The 20,434-nt window shown below is 36.9% G+C and overlaps 2 protein-coding genes across 22 annotated transcripts in view; one reads left to right on the forward strand and one right to left on the reverse strand.

Moving 5' to 3' along the window:
• LOC136031983 (transmembrane GTPase Marf-like) overlaps window positions 1-20,434 on the forward strand; it is a 503,142-nt gene that overhangs the window by 213,902 nt on the left and 268,806 nt on the right. The window lies entirely within an intron of this gene.
• Window positions 1-20,434, reverse strand: part of LOC136031979 (acyl-coenzyme A oxidase 1-like) — a 168,548-nt gene that overhangs the window by 29,236 nt on the left and 118,878 nt on the right. For all 21 annotated transcript variants that reach the window (XM_065712034.1, XM_065712022.1, XM_065712018.1 and 18 more), the window contains 3 exons: window positions 13,355-13,523; window positions 5,203-5,326; window positions 1,224-1,343 (listed from right to left, as the gene is read on the reverse strand). In XM_065712034.1, the coding sequence (XP_065568106.1) occupies window positions 1,224-1,343; window positions 5,203-5,326; window positions 13,355-13,523 (413 nt within the window). The remainder of the gene's footprint in view (window positions 1-1,223; window positions 1,344-5,202; window positions 5,327-13,354; window positions 13,524-20,434) is intronic.

Here is a 20,434-nt window from a genome sequence, read left to right on the forward strand (position 1 = left end):
TGCTGGAATCTAAACCAGCAGCAGTAAAAGACAATCCTTGCTTTTTAGAAAAACTGTCTTTGCAGGATAATCAATAATAACCGAAGAGACCATGTTACCGACTAGACAGTTCATTCTATATCGCATCTTACCCTAGCTACAGATTTCACACACCAACGCAGAGGGCGCTTCTTGGGACATATCATCCGTATGGTGAAAGACGTCTGGGAGTGGGAAGACGTCTATAGAGCAGCATATATAAAGAAAAACAAGTGGCTCTTTCGGGATATCTGGATGCGGCTGATGGCACAGGAAAAACTAAGACCTATTACAATATAAGGCCAATTTTGATACTTCATCTGGCTAATGGAAATATTTTGTTTGTTTTTTTCATTATGTGTTCAACTGACTCTGTCAGCTGTTGGTTAAGGATCTAAATATCTTACATACAATCATTCTATGCTTCAGTATTTACGACAAACCTTTGGTTAATGGTAACGGTGGTGATTATAATGGTATACTTTCCAGTTTTCAAATTCATTCTGTCTTGGATATGAAACTCGAAAGTCCCACTTTTCGATGCTACTTCCTAAAACAGGATTAATATTTATAGGTGAGTAGTCTATAGAAAAATCTTTTTATAATGGGATATTATTACTTCAGATTCCAAGCAATATTATAAGTAAAAATTATAAAAAGCTTCCAGGAGACAGCAAATGCGAAATATATGAAATCATAGCCAAAAATAAACCATATATTTCGTGAGCTGAAAATACAGGTGAACAGTAAGCAAGGCCTGGATAGTTCGATGACCAAAATACGGTCCTAGTAGCGTGGATTCTATTGTATCTCTACTTTGAAAACGGCACCAAGATGTGTCATTTAGGTGCCCTATGGGACTACTCTCGTGAGCTCCTACCCATCTCTCTCGGATAGTCTAGTAACCTGCTTGCACTGGAGAATAAAAAGAAACACATCAGTGCTACCCATGGAAAAATGTAATTTTTTCGTGTTTTTCATTGCGAGGGAATGTAAATTTCCAGTTAAGAACTTCAAACGATAGAAATTTCAATTGTGTACTTCGATTTGACGCCATAATAGAGTTTTTTTTAAGCGAGCTATTTTGTACACCTTAAAAGTGGTTACTTTTTTCCTTTAATAAAAATGTTTTAGGAATTTATAGCTCAGCAGCTATTATTTTCTATATATTTTTTTTAGCTATAACAAAAGAAACTGCAAATTACCTGACAGAGGTTCATGAGTGTCAGTATCCCTGAGTTGTACTAGAAATGGATGTGGACCATGACACTTTCCTTTTGTCCATAACTGTGCCATTACGACTGCGTGATTTGCCGTTTTCCCAACTAAAAAATTAAGTTTTTATTTCAGTCACAAGGATATTTTTTTTTTTTTTTTTTTTTTTTTACATTTCGGTGTCAAGGCACCAGATCAATTCGCAGCTTTGTACATTCATAAATATTTTCCCTAAAATAAGGATTAATCCATCATATAACTATGAATTAAATATAATCCATTAAACAGGAGTAAAGCTTCGGCCTTTTTAGGATATAATTCGTAAAGTATAGTTAAAACACGAACATGCCTTCATTGTAAATTTTATAGAGTATTTGTTTTAATTAGTTAGTCAATTAGACTTCTGGGATGACTTTTATTTGGTTCAAATGACTCCTTATCTAGGTTTCTTTTTTTTAGCTGAAAAACCAAGCAATTCCCAAAATAAATCTTTGTCACGACCATGTGACAAATTTTATTTCTTCTTCAAAAACCTGCACCCATCGATTTTCATAAAATCTGACTATGCTAAAAACCTCACAAATTCAACATAAGACTACTTTACGCTTTTTTGATAATTTAATTTTTTCTCAGCTTCTTGTTCTAATTCAAATGGTGCTAGGCGTTTTCCACTGGAAAATCCCCTCCCCCTCCGGGGCAATCCCCATAAAAGGTCCCCAGGAAGTCCTCCCACGTAACATTCTGGACATGCGATATGAAGCAGCCACAAAATTGGAACGTCGAGATGTCGATCATATGTCCTAAGGGCAACAAAATGACCAGATGTCTGATTTTTTTTATGAGATTTAAAAAGCCCCTTCCGGTAAATAAAATAGAAAACAAATGAAAGCAATCAAACAGTTAATAATATTTTCTGAGAAAAAATACGATATAGAAAAAATTCATTGTTCCAAATAAGGAAACAATAATTCAAGTAAACAAACAATAGAAAAAAAATAAGAAAGAAAAAATCGAGAATGGGGTTTTTATACGGCCAAAGAAAATGTTGAAAGAAACAAGACTGATATTTGGGCAACCACTTCTTTTCTTCGACACTGTAATAGAAAATCCCAGGAAAATATGTTCACACTTTCAAAGCAAAAATGCGAAAATGGAAAGAACTCCCTATTCCAAAATTAAAAAAAAAAAGTTTTTTCAACCGAAAGTAAAGAACTTATTAAAACTTAAAACGAACAGAAATTAATCTGTATATGAGGAAAACTGCCCTTTCTCAATGGGACTGCCCTCGCTCTTTACACTAAAATCTTAAAGCTCTTTAAAAATACTTCTCGTTCAAATTCAACGGCCCTTCTGTTTGAGCAGTCTTTCCTAAAGAATCAAGAAACAAATTCAAACTTTTAGCGTAAAGAGAGAAGGTTGAGGAAGGGACAGCCCCCCTCATATACACAAAAATTTCTGCTGGTTTTCACTTTTAATGGTGCTCCCTACTTTCAGTTGGAAATAAAACTTATTTTTTATTTCTACGTATTGAGCTGACAATAATTTCGTGACAGCAAGTCTATGTTATAACAGCAATTTGGAGTAAAAAGCGCACCTAGAGTTTATTTCCTTTTGCGATAGCTAAAACACAGAGTCATTTGAGACGAAGGAAATACAAACTCAATGGTCTTTTGGGGCTTTTTGGGTCATACTTGGACTTGGCCAGTAGAATGAAACAAAGACGAACGATAGGAAAAATATCTCTACCATATTTACCTTACTGGTGATTTCAAACTAAATATGTATTATATAGTCATTTTGATATGTTTATAAGTGTAAAAGCCTTTTCTTTAATGATGGGCGATTTTTAAATTAAAATAAATCTCATATCCTGAAAAACTATTTTTTCAGCAACGGCATACTAAAAATACGAGACGCTAAACAATGAACTTGTATGATAGGATTAAACATAAATTACATTTTCTTGTCATTAATTTTTTTTGATTGATTATCTTGCGTAAAAAGAGGAGCTAACAAGCAATTCTCAGCTGCCTGAGCTCCCACCTAAGTGAGGCCTTTGCTAGGTTGCCATATTTGTGAGCACCACTAGGGTAACGAAGGACCGTTTGAGAGGGCTAGAAGCCCAATAGAATGACCCAATAGTCTTTCGGGGTTTTATGTGGGCAATACTCCAATTTCACCTACAAGATGACAAAGACATACGACAGGAGAAATGCCTCTATTCAATATGATTTTTTTTTTATATTCCTCCTTCCCTATTCTGGTATTTTTTCAATTTTATTTTTCTATTCTGGTGCTTGAAATAGAGACTGACACAGAAAGCTCTCTGAATACTACAAAAAATGGAGCTTAATCCTTACTCCCGTGATTTTTAGAAAGCTGTTCCCCAGCGAGAAAATAAAATTCTGAACTAAGAGCCAGGAGTTTTATAATTCAGAGTTAATAAATTCAGCATTAACATATACATCAAAAGACAAGAATTCATCATAAAAGTGTGAACAAAAGTGTAAACATGGAAGTAAAATTGGGTGTTCAAAAAGAACAGGTTCATTTGATTGGCTTTTTCTACAATTAAACGCCACTCACAGTCCGAGTGAGTGAAAGGCAAATCTGGCATAGTCCCATTTCAGGATGGTATAAAAATGATGTCATTTCACTTGTTGATAGATAAGTCTATCATCCATCCGTCCATACATCATTCCTAGGGTAGAAAGGTAGATAGTCATAGAGCTAAGGGACGAAAGATCGGATCGATTTTGGCTTCACGCGTGACGGACAATGTCAACTGGACTTGCATGCAAAATGGAGGACTGAATTGGCTAGGAGTCACAGGCGAACGAGTTAACAAAATCAATCCAATGTTTCATCACTTAGTTCTATGACTATCTACCTTAGTTCTGCCCTAGGAACGATGCATGAACGGATGGATGATAAACTTATCCATCAAAAAGTGAAATGATGTCATTTTCATACCATCTGAAAGAGGGCTTATGCCAGATTTGCCTCTCAGTTCCTCGGACTATCTGTCTTGGCTTTTCTACAGTTAAGCCGTGATTTAAACGCCCTTTTAGAATGGTATAAAAATGATGTCATTCCACTTGTTGATAGATGAGTCAATCATCCATCCGTCCATACATCATTCCTAGGACCGAACTAAGGTAGACAGTCATAGAACTAAGGGATGAAAGATAGGATTGATTTTGGGACGACACGTGACGGAACAGGTCCACTGGACTTATGTGCGAAATGAGGGACTGAATTTGCTTGGACTCACAGGCGAAGAAGTGACCAAGGCCTAATATGCTTAGCCACTTGTAGTCTAAAGGTGGAATTCCGTGTCATAGGATTCACACACAACCAACACGGTGAGACCTATAGTTTTCAAGTGTTTGCTTAAATGGCACCGATAATTGACGGGAGTAAGTATGACTCTCTTATTGAACAAATACTTGTGTGTTAGCTTTTGGAAAGGCACACCCGCCTAGAGTCTCAGGCGATTGACCAAGAATTTAAAATTGAAACAGGGCCGTTAGATTGCCTGGAATGGCAGAAAAACAAGGCACGCCCCCCCATGGTCTTAGACAGGTTGACCAAGAATTCAGAATTAACACAGGACCGTTAGTTTTCCTGGAATGGCAAGCAAACAAGCGTCCAAAGCCTATAACGTTAGTCTGTATAAACGACCATTTTAAAAGCAACAGCATTGATTTGGTATTTGAAAACAAAAGGTAGAATCAGTTTTAACAAGAAACAGAGTATTTTAAAAGGATCTTAAAGGAACGTGTCATCTCTTTTTCTTGAAGAACATATTTTTCTTAAAATCTGATTTGAAGGAACACATATTTTTTTTTAGCAAAGCCAATCAGGCGTTGCCAATCATGGTCTTGTCAATCAGGTTTATAAAGATGGTTCCACTAGATAAAGATTAATACTACTAATCCAGCAATGAATAGGAGTCACATTACTTACGGCCACCAGGCCACCATTTATAAGCAGTGACAGTTGGTGTATTCAAAACAAAATCTTCGGTAGTTGGATCATAAGTCGCTGTTGTCTCTAAGCCTCTCAAAAATGTTCCATGGCCCAATTCAGTCTAAAAACGAAAACACAGATTATTGAAGTAATCACATATACACATAGGTAAGAAATGCGGTAGCCTATAATAAACTTACAGCATGCCAGTGAATACTAATATTAACTTATCTTACATCAGCCCTCAGAAATTTAGACTTCTGAAAGCAAAATTAACGAAACGCCTCAATTAATTAACGTTTTTGAAGTGCTTTAATGTTTTAGATATGACGTGTGTTCGTTTGATCGGAAAATTAAGACAATTTTAAAGTATCAAAACATAAGTTTCTTCGCTTCCTTTTGACTGTATTATTTTCTCAAGCTTTCTCAAGTGTGCTACAGTTATTAAATTGTCTAAGAGTGGGCCACGAAATGATCAAGTCAGTTTTCAATCATTATCCTAGTTGTCTGTAGAGACAAGTGTTTAAGGAGAATTAATTTCCTATCAAATTGCTTTTCTGGGTTCTGAAGATTATTTCAAGATGCTTAGTTTGAATTTCGTGTGAAGTTTTCAATAGAACATTTTCAGGAAATTTAGTATAAGAGGCAGCGGTTTCTCATGTTTTTAAATATCACAATTTACGCTTTGATGAAAAAAACAAACAAACAAATGACCAAGTATTGTCAGTTTAATTGACATAATATGCTGACATTTTTCCTTAAGATTTTGATAAATTTTCATTTATGAAAAAAAGAAAGGTGAGAACATTTCAAACGTATTTTGTTTTTAGTAAAGCGCAAATTGTGTTCTGGTCTTGAGAAGGCATAGGGGTTATCAGCCCTGCTCTAGTTAGTTTTTGCTCGTTTTCAGTTTGACTTGGCTATTTATTGCAATTTCTGTTCGTTTTGAGTCTCATTTATTTATTGATAGTGATTTAAGATAGTTTTACGCTTGGAAGATTATTTGACTTTATTTTTGCTCATTCTTAGCTTATTGGAGCTCTTTACTGTTTTTTAAAAAAAACTTGTATTGTGGAAAAAGCTTTTTTTAATTAATTTCTGTTCGTTTTTTTTTTTTTTATTGAAATAGACTTTTTCATGAAATTAATGATATTGTATATCTTTTCAGTTTTCTTCAAAAAGAATCCGTAGTATGGGTTGCTATTTGTGTGTTGGAGAAACTTTTACAATAATCTTTAATCTTGACACAAACAGTAATTTAATTTTATAGCTTCGGAAGTTGACCTGAAAAATAAACTTAATATTATTACCTTAAATTGCAACTTGGAGCAATTGAAAGACTTTCCATCCTGTAGCATTGCTCAGCATTTCTTCAAAAATTGCCATGTGGATCGATTCGGAATTGTTTTGAATATTGAGTCGGTTTTATTGACTAGGGTTTATGTTCTGGTCTGGGACTCCAAAGTGTCCCATTCCAGCCTTCATTCCTTATTGCTCCACTCCTTGTCAAGTGAGACTTTGAATTCTTTGACGGTTTTACTGGATACAATATGATCGCTCAGGGAGTTCCACTGGTCTACTACGCGGTTGGCTAGGATGTGATGGCGTTCCCTCCTCTGAGCGTTGACCTTTATGAGCTTCTTAGAATGACCCCTTGTCCGCTGTGATGAATCGATGAAGCAAAGACCATGAATTGGATTGTTGGGAATCAATTTGTAAGTGTTAATCATGTCACCCCTTTTTCTTCGGTAAGTCATACTGCATAAGTTCAGAGTTTGCAGTCTCATTGGGTAAGGAAAATGTTGGCACCCGTCTACTATCTTTGTTGCTCTCCTCTGTACTTTCTCTATCATGTCCTTGTCCACTTTGTAGAAGGGAGATGCAATTGACATGCCAGTTTCTAGCCTTGGTCTGACAAGACTCTTGTATAGCTTGGTGATTGTTCGTAGAGATCTAGTCGGGAATGTTCTTTTAATTGTCCCTAAAGCGCGGTTCGCACTAGCTAAAATCTTTTCAGTATGACTTCGAAACTTTCACGTTAACGTGAATTATTGGGAATAATTGTTTATTCCCAAAAGAAAAATCTATGCTCTTTGACAACCTGGATACACTTGCACTCTTTTTATTTATTTAAATTGTAAGAGCACACCTAGTAACAGTAGTGTCCCCAAAAGTTTCAACTTAATACCCCCAGTCGTTCTCGTTATGTTTGCTGAGGTGTCTTATTGGCAACCATAAACACAATGCCTTTTGATTTGCTTTTAAGCAACATTTACTTTTAAAGCATAATGAGCCAATTGCATGATTGTGGGGGGTTGACATGCCTACTATCCCAAAAGACATAGTTGCTGGACCGTTCTACTATGTTGAACAGAAAGGCTGTCTCAAAATTTTGACTGGATACGTTTGGAAAATGAATGGGTTTGAGAAAAGGACTGCTTCCCCTCCAATCTCCTGTTATTCTTAAAATGGGCACCTACTCGCGCTATAATTGGAGAGCAAGGGGGAGGAAGTTTAATATGTCTAGTAAAAACAATTTGAACAAGTAAAAACAAAGTGAAAACATTTTAAATGTATTTTGTTTTCAGTGAAGTACAAATTATGCTCTGGTCTTGAGAAGGCATGGGGGTTGTCAGCCCTATTCATGTTAATTTTTGCTCATTTTGAATTTGACTCGAATATTTATTGCATGGTTTAAATAAACAAAATACGTATAAAATGCTTTAACTTTTTTAACTTTAATAATTAAAATAAAATATTAAAACTTTAAGGAATATATATATAAGTATATGTATACTAAACTGGCAATCCACAGCTATTTCTTTTAGTAATTTGCAAATCATGTTCTGGTTTGAGAAGGTATTGGGGTAGTCAAAGACATAATTTCCCGACCTTTCACCAACACTGACAAAATGGCTACCTCGAGATTTTGATTGGATGTGTTTTGGAAAATGATGGACATGGGGGGGGGGGGGAGGCTTGTTGCCCTCCAATCGCTTTTGACTAATAAAAAGGGCACTAGCCCTTTCGAATTCCAATCGAATGAGCCTTTTTCAAAGTTTCTACGACAACGAGTGGCCATCCCAAAATTTCTATCAGAAGCATTTCTGGAAAATACGAGATATAAGGGGGAAGGTATTCGCCCTCTGATCGCTGTGTATCTTAAAAATAGTACTAGAGATTCTAATTACCAGTCCAACGAACCCCCTTCGAAGTTTATATGATCATCCGTTCTATATATATATATATATATATATATATATATATATATATATATATATATATATATATATATATATATATATATATATATATATATATATATATATATATATATATATATATATATATATGTATCTTATTCTGTCCAAGGGCATAACTTATAACCCTTGCCCTGAGGGCTTTGGGGGGAGGGGTGCCATCATCAAGGACATAATTTCCGACCCTTTCAATTACGTTGACCAAAATGACTATCTCAAAATTTTTATTGGATGCATTTCAGAAAAATACGAGGTGTGGGGGGGGGGATATCCACCCTCCGATCACTCTGAATCTTAAAAGGGGCACTAGAACTTCTAATTACCAATTCAATGTACCCCTCCAAGGTTTTTACGATTACCATTTATGTATACACTTTATATGCCCACAGGGCATTACGTACAACCTTTGCCCTGAGGGCTGTGGGAGGTTGCCATCCTAAAAGACACAATTTTCGGAACTTTAAATTACGTTAAACAAAATGGCTATCTCTATCAATTTCCAATCAAATGAGCTGGATTCGAAGTTTCTATGACAACAAATGGTCATCTCAAAATTTGCATTTTGAAAAAATATGAGGTGTGTGGGTGCGGGGGGGGGTATCCCCCCTCTGATCCCTTTGAATCTTAAAAACGGCACTACAACCTCTGACTACCAATCTAATCAGCCCCTCCGAAGTTTATACGATCACCCTTTATATATATATACCTTATATTGCCCTAGGGCATAACTTACAACCCTTGCCCAGAGTGCTCTGGGGGGGGATTATCCTCAAAGACATAGTTTCTGGACCTTTTAGTTACGTTGAACAACATGGCTATCTCAAAATTTTGATTGGATGTGTTTGGGGAAACGGTGGGTGTGGGAGGGGGGTTAGTTGTCCCCCGTTTACTTTCGACTATTAGAAAGGGCAGAAGTTCTTTCAATTTCCAATCAAATAAGCTATTTTCGAAGTTTCTAAGACAACAAATGGTCATCTCAAAATTTCTATCAGATGCGTTTCGGGAAAATACGAGCTGTAGGGGGGGTATTGACCCTCCAATCAATCTGAATCCTAACAGGGGCACTAGAACTTTTGATTACCAATCCAATGATCCCTCTCCGAAGTTTAAACGCTCGCCCTTTTACATATACCTTATGTTCCCCCAGGGCAGAACTTACTACCCTTGCCCTGAGGCCTGTGGAGGTTTTGTCATTCTCAAAGAAACAATTTCTGAATCTTTCAACTACGATGAACAAAATGGCTATCTCAAAATTGTGATTGGATGTGTTTGGGGAAATTGTGGGCGTGGGAGGGGGATTAGTTGCCTTCCAAGCACTTTTGACTATCAAAAAGGGCACTAGCCCTTTCTATTTTCAATCAGAATAGCTCTTTTTGAAGTTTCTACGACAACAAATGGCCATCTTGAAATTTCTATCAGATGCATTTCGGGAAAATACGAAGTGTGTTTCTGGGAGAGGGGGGGGGCTATCAACCGTCCGATCACTTTTAGTCTCAAAAAGGTGGTAAAACTTCTGATTAGCAATCCAATGAGCTCCCGCCGAAGTTCATACGATCACCCTTTCTATATAAACCTTAAATGCACCCAGGGCATAACTTACAACCCTTGTCCTGAAGGATGCGGGGGTTGCCATTCTCAAATACATAATTTCTGGATCTTTCAAGTACGTTGAACAAAATGGCTATCTCAAAATTTTGATTGAATGTGTTTTGGGAAATAGTTGGCGTGGGAGGGCGGTTAGTTGCCCACCAATCACTTTTGACTATCAAAAGAGAGAGAGAGAGAGAGAGAGAGAGAGAGAGAGAGAGAGAGAGAGAGAGAGAGAGAGAGAGAGGGAGAGAGAGAGAGAGAGAGAGAGAGAGAGAGAGAGAGAGAGAGAGAGAGAGAGAGAGAGAGAGAGAGAGAGAGAGAGAGAGAGAGAGAGAGAGAGATGTCCGAAATTTGTGAATGTGTACATTCACTAATGAATGTCCGAGATACGTTTTTTCTTCTTGGCATTAGTCAATGTTTCCAGTCAACTTTTTCAGTTTAATGCAAGGTTTGGTGATGAAAGGTTAGGTTGGATTAGGTTTGGTTAAGTTGAGCTAGGTCGAGTTAGATTTTAATCCGTTTCTGATATTTGCATGATTTTTTGTATTATTTATTACCCCCCCTAATAGTGGATTTGAGAAGGAGCTGACGGTATATCTGTAACTTTATGCTGACAAAATTCGCCGCAAGTACCCTTATGCTGCAATTACATTATGTGGTGATTTTAATGAGCTAGACCAAAAGTGGCTTAGCGCTGCTCTTAGTCTTGACCAGGTAGTGAAGTCACCTACACGCAGTGATAAAACCCTAGACTTGATTTTTACCAACATTGAAGATTACTACTGTGCCCCAAAAATAGCCCCTTCATGAGGGGCAAGTGACCATCTATGCATCTTTTGGACCCCTTTATCATCCTTTCCCCCAAAACCATTGATCAGTAATTCATATAGACCCATTACTGACGAGAAGATTGCCCATTTCAAACTAAAACTTAGCTCCAAACCTTGGGCCAGTATCCTATGTCTTACCAATGGTGATGAAATGGCTTCTAAGTTTTCAGCTGAACTTTTACAGTTCTACTGTGGCAACTTTCCGGTGAAAAAAGTCAATCGCAAATCCAATTGTAAACCACGGATAAATAAAAAATTTTGTGCCTAATAAATGAACGTGATAGACTCTTTAAGGAAGGATTTTTCCAAGAATCTCGAAAACTTCGAAATATTGTTATTAGTGAAATCCGTAAAGCAAGAAAACAGCATGGTGCTTACGTGCTCAATAAGTTACTGTATTCTAACCCAAACAATTTCCACAAATATATCCAAGATCTCATGGGAAAGGTCTCTTCAAAGTTTCTCTTACTGGATAGTAATGGTGACCCAGTGAGTGCAGATATCATAAATGATTGTTTTGCTTCAATTTGATCGTCAATTTGCAAAACTCACCCGCCACTCCAAAATATGCCGGCCAACAGTGCAGTGAGTGACACTCCTGTGATTGAAATACATCAGACCCAGCTTAGACTCGAAAATCTTGACACAAATAAGTCAGTATACCCAGGTGATATCCATACCAAATTGATTGTGAAATGTGCCCATTATTTAAGCTTACCTCTAACTGCAATTTTTAACCAATGTTTTGCTGATGGTATGTTTCCAGTGTCTTTTAAACGAGCTATTATTATATCACCTATACCGAAAAAAAAGACCCCAAAAGTTCCCTCTGACTTAAGACCAATATCAAAAACCGCTATTTTCTCTAAAATTTTTGAAAGTTTTATTTATAATTTCCTCTTTGACGATATTCAAGATAAAATTAGCCCAAATCAGTTTGGCTTTAGGTCAAATCATAGCACCACACATTGTTTGTGTTATACGTGACACTGTTTTCAAACATCTTGAGTTAGATAGTTCCTACGTTGAGGCTGTTTCTGCTGATATTAGCAAAGCCTTTGACAACTTGGATCATCAGGCTTTAGGTGTCAGAGATTTTGTTTTACGTATGGTAGCTAGTTTTTTGTCCGGTCGTGAGCAATGTGTAGTCCTCCCTAACGGAGATTTATCAGGTTTTACCTAGATTTCCTATGGAGCACCCCAAGGGACTAAATTGGGTCCTTTAGCAGTTTTAATTGTTTTTAACAATTTTTTACCAATCTTTGACAATACTTTTGAATTTGCGGATGATTTGACTAAAACTCAAATACTTTGATCGTTAAACTTGACCCACTCATTAACAACTTAATGAATGATCTTGACAATGTTAAACTCAACCTAAGCATACCGAAAAGCAGTTTAATGCTATTCTCCTTTTTAAAAATTATACCCCTAATCAATAATTACCTTTGCATACCAAATTTAAACATGGTTAAGCTGCTTGGTGTGCACTTGGACATTGACCTTAAATGGAGTCTCACTCTTTTCACTTTTCACTTATTTAAATCAGGTAGTTTTCTCCTTAAATCTTTCTCCCTTCTCAAATGGTTCTCCATATCGATCCAGAACCTTAAAACAATTTATTGTTCTTATATAAGACCTTATCTAGAATATGCTTGCCCTGTCTGGCACCCTGGGTTGACCAACGCCCAATGTTCTAAAATTGAAAGCATTCAAAAAAGAGCTATAAAAATTATACTGGGGACGTCCTATACTACTTACGATGAAGGCTTGGCTAGACTTGAACTTACTACATTGGAATCACGACGTCACTTCCTTACCATGAACTTTGGGCACAAGTGCCTTAGTTCTGACTATCATCGACGTCTTCTTCCTCCCTTCAAAGAAAATCCCCCACTCCTTCCTAATACAAGACTTAATGCTCGTAGAGCTCCAAATACCCAACTTGACTTGTTTCCCCAAATGTTGACCATGAGGTACAAGAACTCTTTCGTTCCCTAATTTTTTTCGCATTTTAATAATTGATTTAAATTTGTAATTATGTTTATCCCTTAACATTTGTTTTATCATTGTAATTGTTATGACGTGCTTATGCTAGCTTGTGTGCTATTTTAGAGAATAAATCATATTCTATTTTATCCTATATTTATAACTAAATTTAAACTAATCTACCCTAACCTAAATCAACATAACCTAACCTAACTTTAACTTTTACCATCATAGCTTGCGCAAGACTGAAAAAGCTGATGCACGCAGCTAATTGGATCCCAGCAGAGAAAAAGGAATTGTGGACATTCATTGGTGAAGGTCGATATTAACCAGATTTCGGACATTCACGGTAACGCATATATTTTACCAATTTTTACACTTAATGTTACTATAATAGATTTGTCGTGTTATAATGCCCGCATGATTATACCAAAGCGATCATATTTAAAAATGGACATGCTGCCCGAATTTGATTTTCACCTGAGCGTAAGTTCCAACTATCTCGCAGTTCCAAGCCTTTGAGAGCCATTCCATCTGTTGCTCTGGTGTTCCCTGGTTCATAATCGTCGGTACAAACATTACAAAATGAACTGCTAAAGGATTTCCCTCTTTCAATACAGCTGAGCCAACCCCAGCACCCATTAAATACCTGAAAATGAATGGTTTCCATAAAAGATTAAAGGGAAAGAACCAAACAACTGTAGTTTAAAAGCAAGATCCAGCTGACTAGCTGGTAAAGATTAAAACCTGTCAAACAAAAACAGAGGTTTATAAGTAAGAATAATACCCCCCTGGAAAATAGCCCCAAGCGAAAAATATCCCCCCCAGAAAATACCCCCTGTGGAAGATAAGGCTCTCCAAATTTGAGAAGTTTATTAAGGGCTATATATTTGCACATTAGAGGGGGAGGGGTAAAGTATAGCGGGTCTGCATGCAAAATGTGCTAGGTACAATTATTCTGCATATTATGAAGTAAGAATTGTTTTCTGACTTCAAACTGTCCAAGTGTTTTACCCCAATCCGTTTATGTGCAAATATATAGCCCGAATTATATATTTCCCATCTATTCTGTCACTTGTCTTTGTCTTGTCTCACGCTATGCTGAAAGACACTAACGAAGAAACCGGTTTGTTCTCGAGTTTTACACAGCGTAAACTTGAGTGAGTGGCGTATAATAGACAAGTATCGAAATCCCTTCACCCTATGGAAAATAATAAAACAAAGCTCAAAAGAAATTATCAAATTTGGAAAGCCTTATTTTCCACGGAGCGTATTTTCAAGGGGGAGGGGGTGTTTCCGGGGGGGGGGTATTTTTTTAGGGAGTATTTTCCGGGGAGTAAATCCCGGACACCTTAAAAAATATTGGAAACATGCTACTTATCCACCTGATTCTAAATATATAACATTTGAATTATAATGCTTACTCTTCGTTAAAAAGTTCTAGCAATTTAAAAACAAAAGAAAAATGTTAGAATTGGATCAGATTTCAATAGAAATCGGGCGTGCAAACTTTACCCCTTTTTCTAAAAAAGAAAAAAAATATACTTTTCTACTAATTTCTTTATTAAAAGTTATTCTTTCCTTTTTTAGCATTAAAAAATACAGGTAAATGTTTAGCAGGCCATTCACTTTTTAGTTTCCGATTAAATATAGGATAAATCCCTACTGCTAACAAAGTGAACACCTAAAATTTAGCGAGTATACTAAGGAAAACAGAAACTTCATAGAATTAATTTTCAATCAGGAATAGAAAGAAATCATGTAATAGGTCCAAAATAGTTAGAATAACCATATAATTAAGAAGTAAATATTGATTACTTATATGGATAAGCAATGTCACAAATTCGAATTTGTCACCAAAAAATGTAAATATCCATTTTAAAATCGAAAAGAGAGCTTTCATTATACTAGGAGTTTTTTGTAGATGTCGTACAAATAAGCAATGTCTTGTAAATAATATTCTAAAATACTTTATTTTCTACAGTTAAAAACATCCTGAAACGCTGTATGTTGCTATTATACGCTGTTTTGTATTTTCATTAAATAAAAAAACAAACTATTCAACTGAAAATAAGGAGCAACATCAGAACATAAAACGAACAGAAATTATGATGTATATGAAGGGGATTTCCCCCTCCTCAACGCCTCACTCTTTACGCTAAAGTCTTTTAGTACTTTAAAAAAGCTTCTTTTTGTTCTAATTAAACGACCCTTGTATTTTCAGGAGTCATTCTTAAAGAATTGGGGCAAAATTCAAACTTTAGCGTAAAGAGGAAGGGGATGAGGAAAGCTCTTTCATATACTTAATAATTTCTGTTCGTTTTAAGGGTTATTGTTGCTCCTTACTTTCATTCGAAAAAAAAAAATTTCAGTCGAAATTTAATTCCTGATCGTTTTTAAAACAAGGGCGGGAAATCTGGCCCTACGTCCACGGAGAAATCCCACTCCCCACGGAAAAATCCTCTATTCAATTCAATCGCGGTAAAAATTTACCCTGGGAAATTATCCTTAATAAATCAACGCTTAAATTGAAACGAAAAGAGCAAGCAAGACATAAAAGAAGAACTTTGTATAGAAATTCTGGCAAATTTCCCCAGCGTATAACTTCCCCTGACAAGTTTACCCATGAAAACTTCCCTCCTTATGGAGAATTTCTCTGTGGAAAATCCCCGAGCAGGAAATTTGTCCCCCCCCCACTCGAAAATGTATACATACTTCCCAATAACAAATACTATGCGTAACAATGGGCAAATTTTATAGTTTAAAGACCTTTCCCCCGGGGCTGTGGGGGGGATCATTTAATATCCAAAGCATAATTATAGTGCCTTTTAACTATGACGAGCAAAATGGCTATCTCAAAATTTTAATCTGGGAAAAAATGAGCGGGGAAGGGGGCCTAGTGGCCCTTCAATCTTTTTGGTCACTTAAAAAGGGCACTATAACTTTTAATTTCCGTTCAAATGAGCCGTCTCACGATATTCTAGGACCACTAGGTCGATACAATCACACCAAGGGAAAGAAAAACAACAAAAAACAAACATACAAACAAACATGCATCCATGATAGTTCTTCTGGCAAAAAAAATATTTTTGCAGATAGGAGCTTGAACCCTCTACAGTAGGGTTTTCTGATACGCTGAATCTGATGGTGTAATAGTGTTGCGAGAGCAACACTTTGGTTTTATCCCGTTTTTTTTCTATGCCGCCGATCTTAGCTTATTCCTGGAAACTGGTAAGGGTCTAACCTTTGCAATTTTTACGGAAAGTGTGGACCTCAGGCCGGATTGATGAATATGACATTAAATTTTGGAAAGCTCCGCAGAACTCTTGCCTGGGGCCACAAAGGATGGTTTTTGCTTGTTCACGAGCCAGAGCCTATGGTGTGCGAAGTGAAGTGGAGTTATATAGCCTATGTCAGAGAGGAGTATCTGAAGTTGTGCAGCCAAGCTTTCGTTTCATCAAAGCATGTTTCTGCTTTCGAGTGAAAAGCTCCGTTCTAGCAGGCACCACTTTCAAATTGAAAATGGACTAAAATCTATAAATGTTAAATATATGCGGCAGTTACCCAGCCCCATAGCCAATATATCTTCTTTGAGTGATAAATAGAAAAATTTACAGAAGCAAAAACGTGGCATTTTCCCACGGGTCCGAAAGTGCTGCCGTGATTTCGGCTGGGTTTATCATTTGTTTTTTCAGACTTGGGATTGAGGTAGAGAAATGTTATCAGATGTACCTCTTAAACTTTAAAAGTTCTGTCATTGCTAAAGAAATTGGAGTTATCTGTAGTCCTGTGGTGGCGCAGTGGATTTGACCTTAGCTTGGTAATACGGGACCCAGAGATCGAATCACGCTGCAGTAATACACTGCAGGGCCGACGCAGGGACCTTAGAAGTCAAGAAGCGTCGTTAATTCTTAAATAATAATAATAAAATTGGAGCTTATCCTTTGCTCCTTTCTAAGTGGTGACGTTAGAAAGTTGGCCTACAGCAAAACAAAAATCAACTTTTGAACTAAGACACATAGAATTTTTTTTCGACGGCAATCGATAGCTCTCAATGAGCTGATCAAAGTATATGTCATCCATTTTTTGGTACAAAAATTCCTTCATGAGATATACTAGTTTGAAAGTTTCAAGGGGTTGACGACTTCAGTAGTAGGGTACACACTGAAACCAAATATAGGCCGATAACAATTGTGAGACATGTAGGGGACTTGTAAGGAAAGGTCGGCTGTTAGCTCATAATCATCTTCGGCAGTGAGCGACAAATTTTGCTATTTGGTGTAACTATTATTTGTTTCCAGTGTATTTGATGGTAAGACCGAGTTGGTTCCAGTGGTAAGACATGTAGGGGACTTGTAAGTAATAATCGTCTGTTAGGCTACAATCATCATTAGTGAAGAGGTGTTTGTAACTTTTGCTAGTTGGTGTAGCCTACCCATACTCACTGTAACCTAGGATTAAGGGTTTACGCAAGGGGTACAAACGATAACGTAAAACAACGAGGCAGTTTCGTAATAATTAATAGTGTCATCTATGGTATTTTGATCCTGAAAAGTTACGGATAGCTTTATAATACCAACTAGATCATATAAGATACTGTTTCAAGTTTTCATCCGTCACGATGTCTACGATCGATAAGGATAACGTTCAACTGGCTGCAAAGTCAATTTAGTCCCTTCTTTCGATGTTCTTTTGTTATTGTTGTTTTTTCAACGCTGAGGAATAGCCTTTGGTCATGTGATTACTGATCGCGTTCTTCTTTGAACATAACGTTTTAAAAGCTTCGATAGGCTCATAACTTCAGCGTTTAACCGATAGCAAAAAAACAATACCAAAGTGTTGCTCTCGCAACACTTTATTCGGCGAAGCCGGACAAAGGTTGTCGCAACTCTTCACGTTGCTCATGCAACGTAGGTCTAGTTTCGTTAATATTCTGTGACTTTAGGGGCTATTTCCCCCTTTTTTTGAAAATCAGGAAATTTTTTTCATTCTTGTAGCCTTTAAGAGTTAAAACTAAATTTAATGAAACCTATATATTTGAGTGCCTTAAGTGCCGGGTGCCAAGTGCTGGGACTTCCCGCCACTAGATTCCCGGCACTATCTCAATTTTTTTTTGCCTAAAGACGAAAGAGGGTAATGTATACATACATATACGTACACATATACATATTCAAACATATACATATTCTTGAAAACAGATCAATTGAAAACAGTTGAATGATACGTTGTTTGACGTATCATTTCAACTTCTAAAATAATTTAAAGACAAACGATTTTGATTCCGTAAACTATTTCATAATAAAAAACTTAACAAGAACGTTTTCCAAGCCTGGTTTGAATAAGAAAGCTACCTTCAATAACAATAGCGAAAATTTTTCTTAAAATCCTCGTGACACAAAGCTACGTTTGCTAGATGGCACTTTCCCTTTAAATGGCAAATAGTGAGAAACTTTCTTAAAACCCTTGTTACACATATACTACGTTCACTAGATTGCACTTTTCCTTTAAATTAAAACTAGAATGAGTGTCACATGAAGGAATTGCATCTTTGAATGCATACTTTTACACTTTTGATGGTTAAAGATATTTCATTTGTGTAAAATATGCCTAGAGGACGACCCAAAAAACCACAAATTTACAATTATTGAAAATAATGCGTCATTTGAAACAACAAGAGGAAACTTTCGTCAAATAGCCTGGATCATCAAACTTGACGAGCCAAAAGGACGATCCGAAAACACAAATTCACGATTGTTGGAGATGACACGTCATTTGAACAATAAGAAGAGATATTCACCCAACAGCCCGCACCACCAACGAGACAGGACGAATCCTTAAAGCTAAAATAAAGGGAATTGAAAAAATGTCTAGGGTAATAGTAAACAATGAAGCGCAGCTCGACATGCGGTTAAATGTCATGCGACGAGCATCACGACGAATCAAAAACAAATTTGAAACACAAAAAAAAACACGCGGTTAGAAGACCAACGCCGTCGCGATGTTCCACGACAACAAGCTATGGTACACCACCGTAGCTAAAGAACTAGCTACTATCAGTACTAGCCTACAAAGAGGCCGTAAACCACGCAAGATTAATTACAAATCATTGGGATTCTTCGACGTTATAATTTTTACTGCAGAAACCTTCATTTCCCCGAAGAAGGAGTAGCAACTAAAGAGGATTCGTTTGGAGATTGCTGCTTGCATAGTCGAATTGTGTTGCCACCTCTGCAGTTTCCAAATGAGTTGGTTAGCCCGTTTTACAACGTCAACCCCTCTCTGATGAGTTCCTCAAACAAATCAAAAACTTGAATTCATGTTTTTCTTTAGCTTTATTAAGCGTAAGCGATGATCGAACCGTTAATAGTCGTGATGTTTTGAGCCTCAAAGTAGCTGGAACAATAAAGCACAGAATCAATTTGGCGGCATATCCGAAACAGACCACTCAAGGTGATATTGAGCGGCTTTCATGGGGCCAAATGTACTTTTAGACACCAATGAAGCAGTTGACCAAGGCCATGCACATATTTTAAACTATGCCAATTATGCCATATAACTATACCAAGGTTATGAGAGGATGCGAGATGTGGAGGATGATGTAAACCAACAGGCTGCTTCACTGGGACAACAACCTACAAACGGGCAGCTCATTTTTACTGTGCCAGATGGTGTGGATTATAAACGGTTTAACCCTCCTGCATGTAATGAAGTATGCACTGTTCTTAATCTTGAAATGACTTTTAAAAACTAAATTAAATCTGATACTGTATGTCAGGGGTATAGATGGTTTTCTAGTTTGGAGGGTTTCCACTCGTTTTGTGCGTGGGGAATATTATAGTTACTATGTGCAGTGACTCGTTCTTTACTAGGTTTCAGCTACAACTGCAACCATGATACTGTATTGGTTATAATGCTGTATGGTGAGCGAGTTCTTGAGGTTAAGCGTCTAAGCCTTTCCAAACTGTGACAACTTCAATACTTCCACAACTATGAAATTTCGAAGCCTCCTAGCGCATGGAATGTAGCCGTCAACGGTATAAGTTTCTGAAGCAAAGTCTTCTTGAGTATAGGTACATGCTTAAACAAATTTCAAAGGAATCTGAGAATCTTCATGCGAAATTGGTACAGACACCTGAAAATCTAAATCTTCAGTTCCCTTGGCCACGCGTCCTTGTTCCATAATTGTCAAGCCAGTCAGTAAAAGAAAAAATAACACCATTGCCTCTGCTGAAAATCTTGTGATGATGGAGAAGGGGGATTTGTTTGATTGGCCAAGGGCCCACTGTTTGCCTCCAATTGCATTGATTGAAAATCCTGGTAAGATTCCGGCTAAAACCAGATTCTCATATCTTTCAGGTTGCCAGGTGTCTTTCTACAAAAGATTCGGCGACGGGAATAGTTTTTATTTTTGGGCCCGAGGCCCACATTGGTCCTGCATTTATACAGAGTTCGTACGTTTGTTCTGTACATTTGTACAGAGGTTTTACATGTAGAGTTGTACAACATTTATACAAAGTTTTTACATTCGTTCTGTGTATCTGTAGAGGTCTTACATGTAAA

This window comes from Artemia franciscana, chromosome 10, assembly GCF_032884065.1.
Source record: "Artemia franciscana chromosome 10, ASM3288406v1, whole genome shotgun sequence".
Classification (NCBI taxonomy): Eukaryota; Metazoa; Arthropoda; class Branchiopoda; order Anostraca; family Artemiidae; genus Artemia; species Artemia franciscana.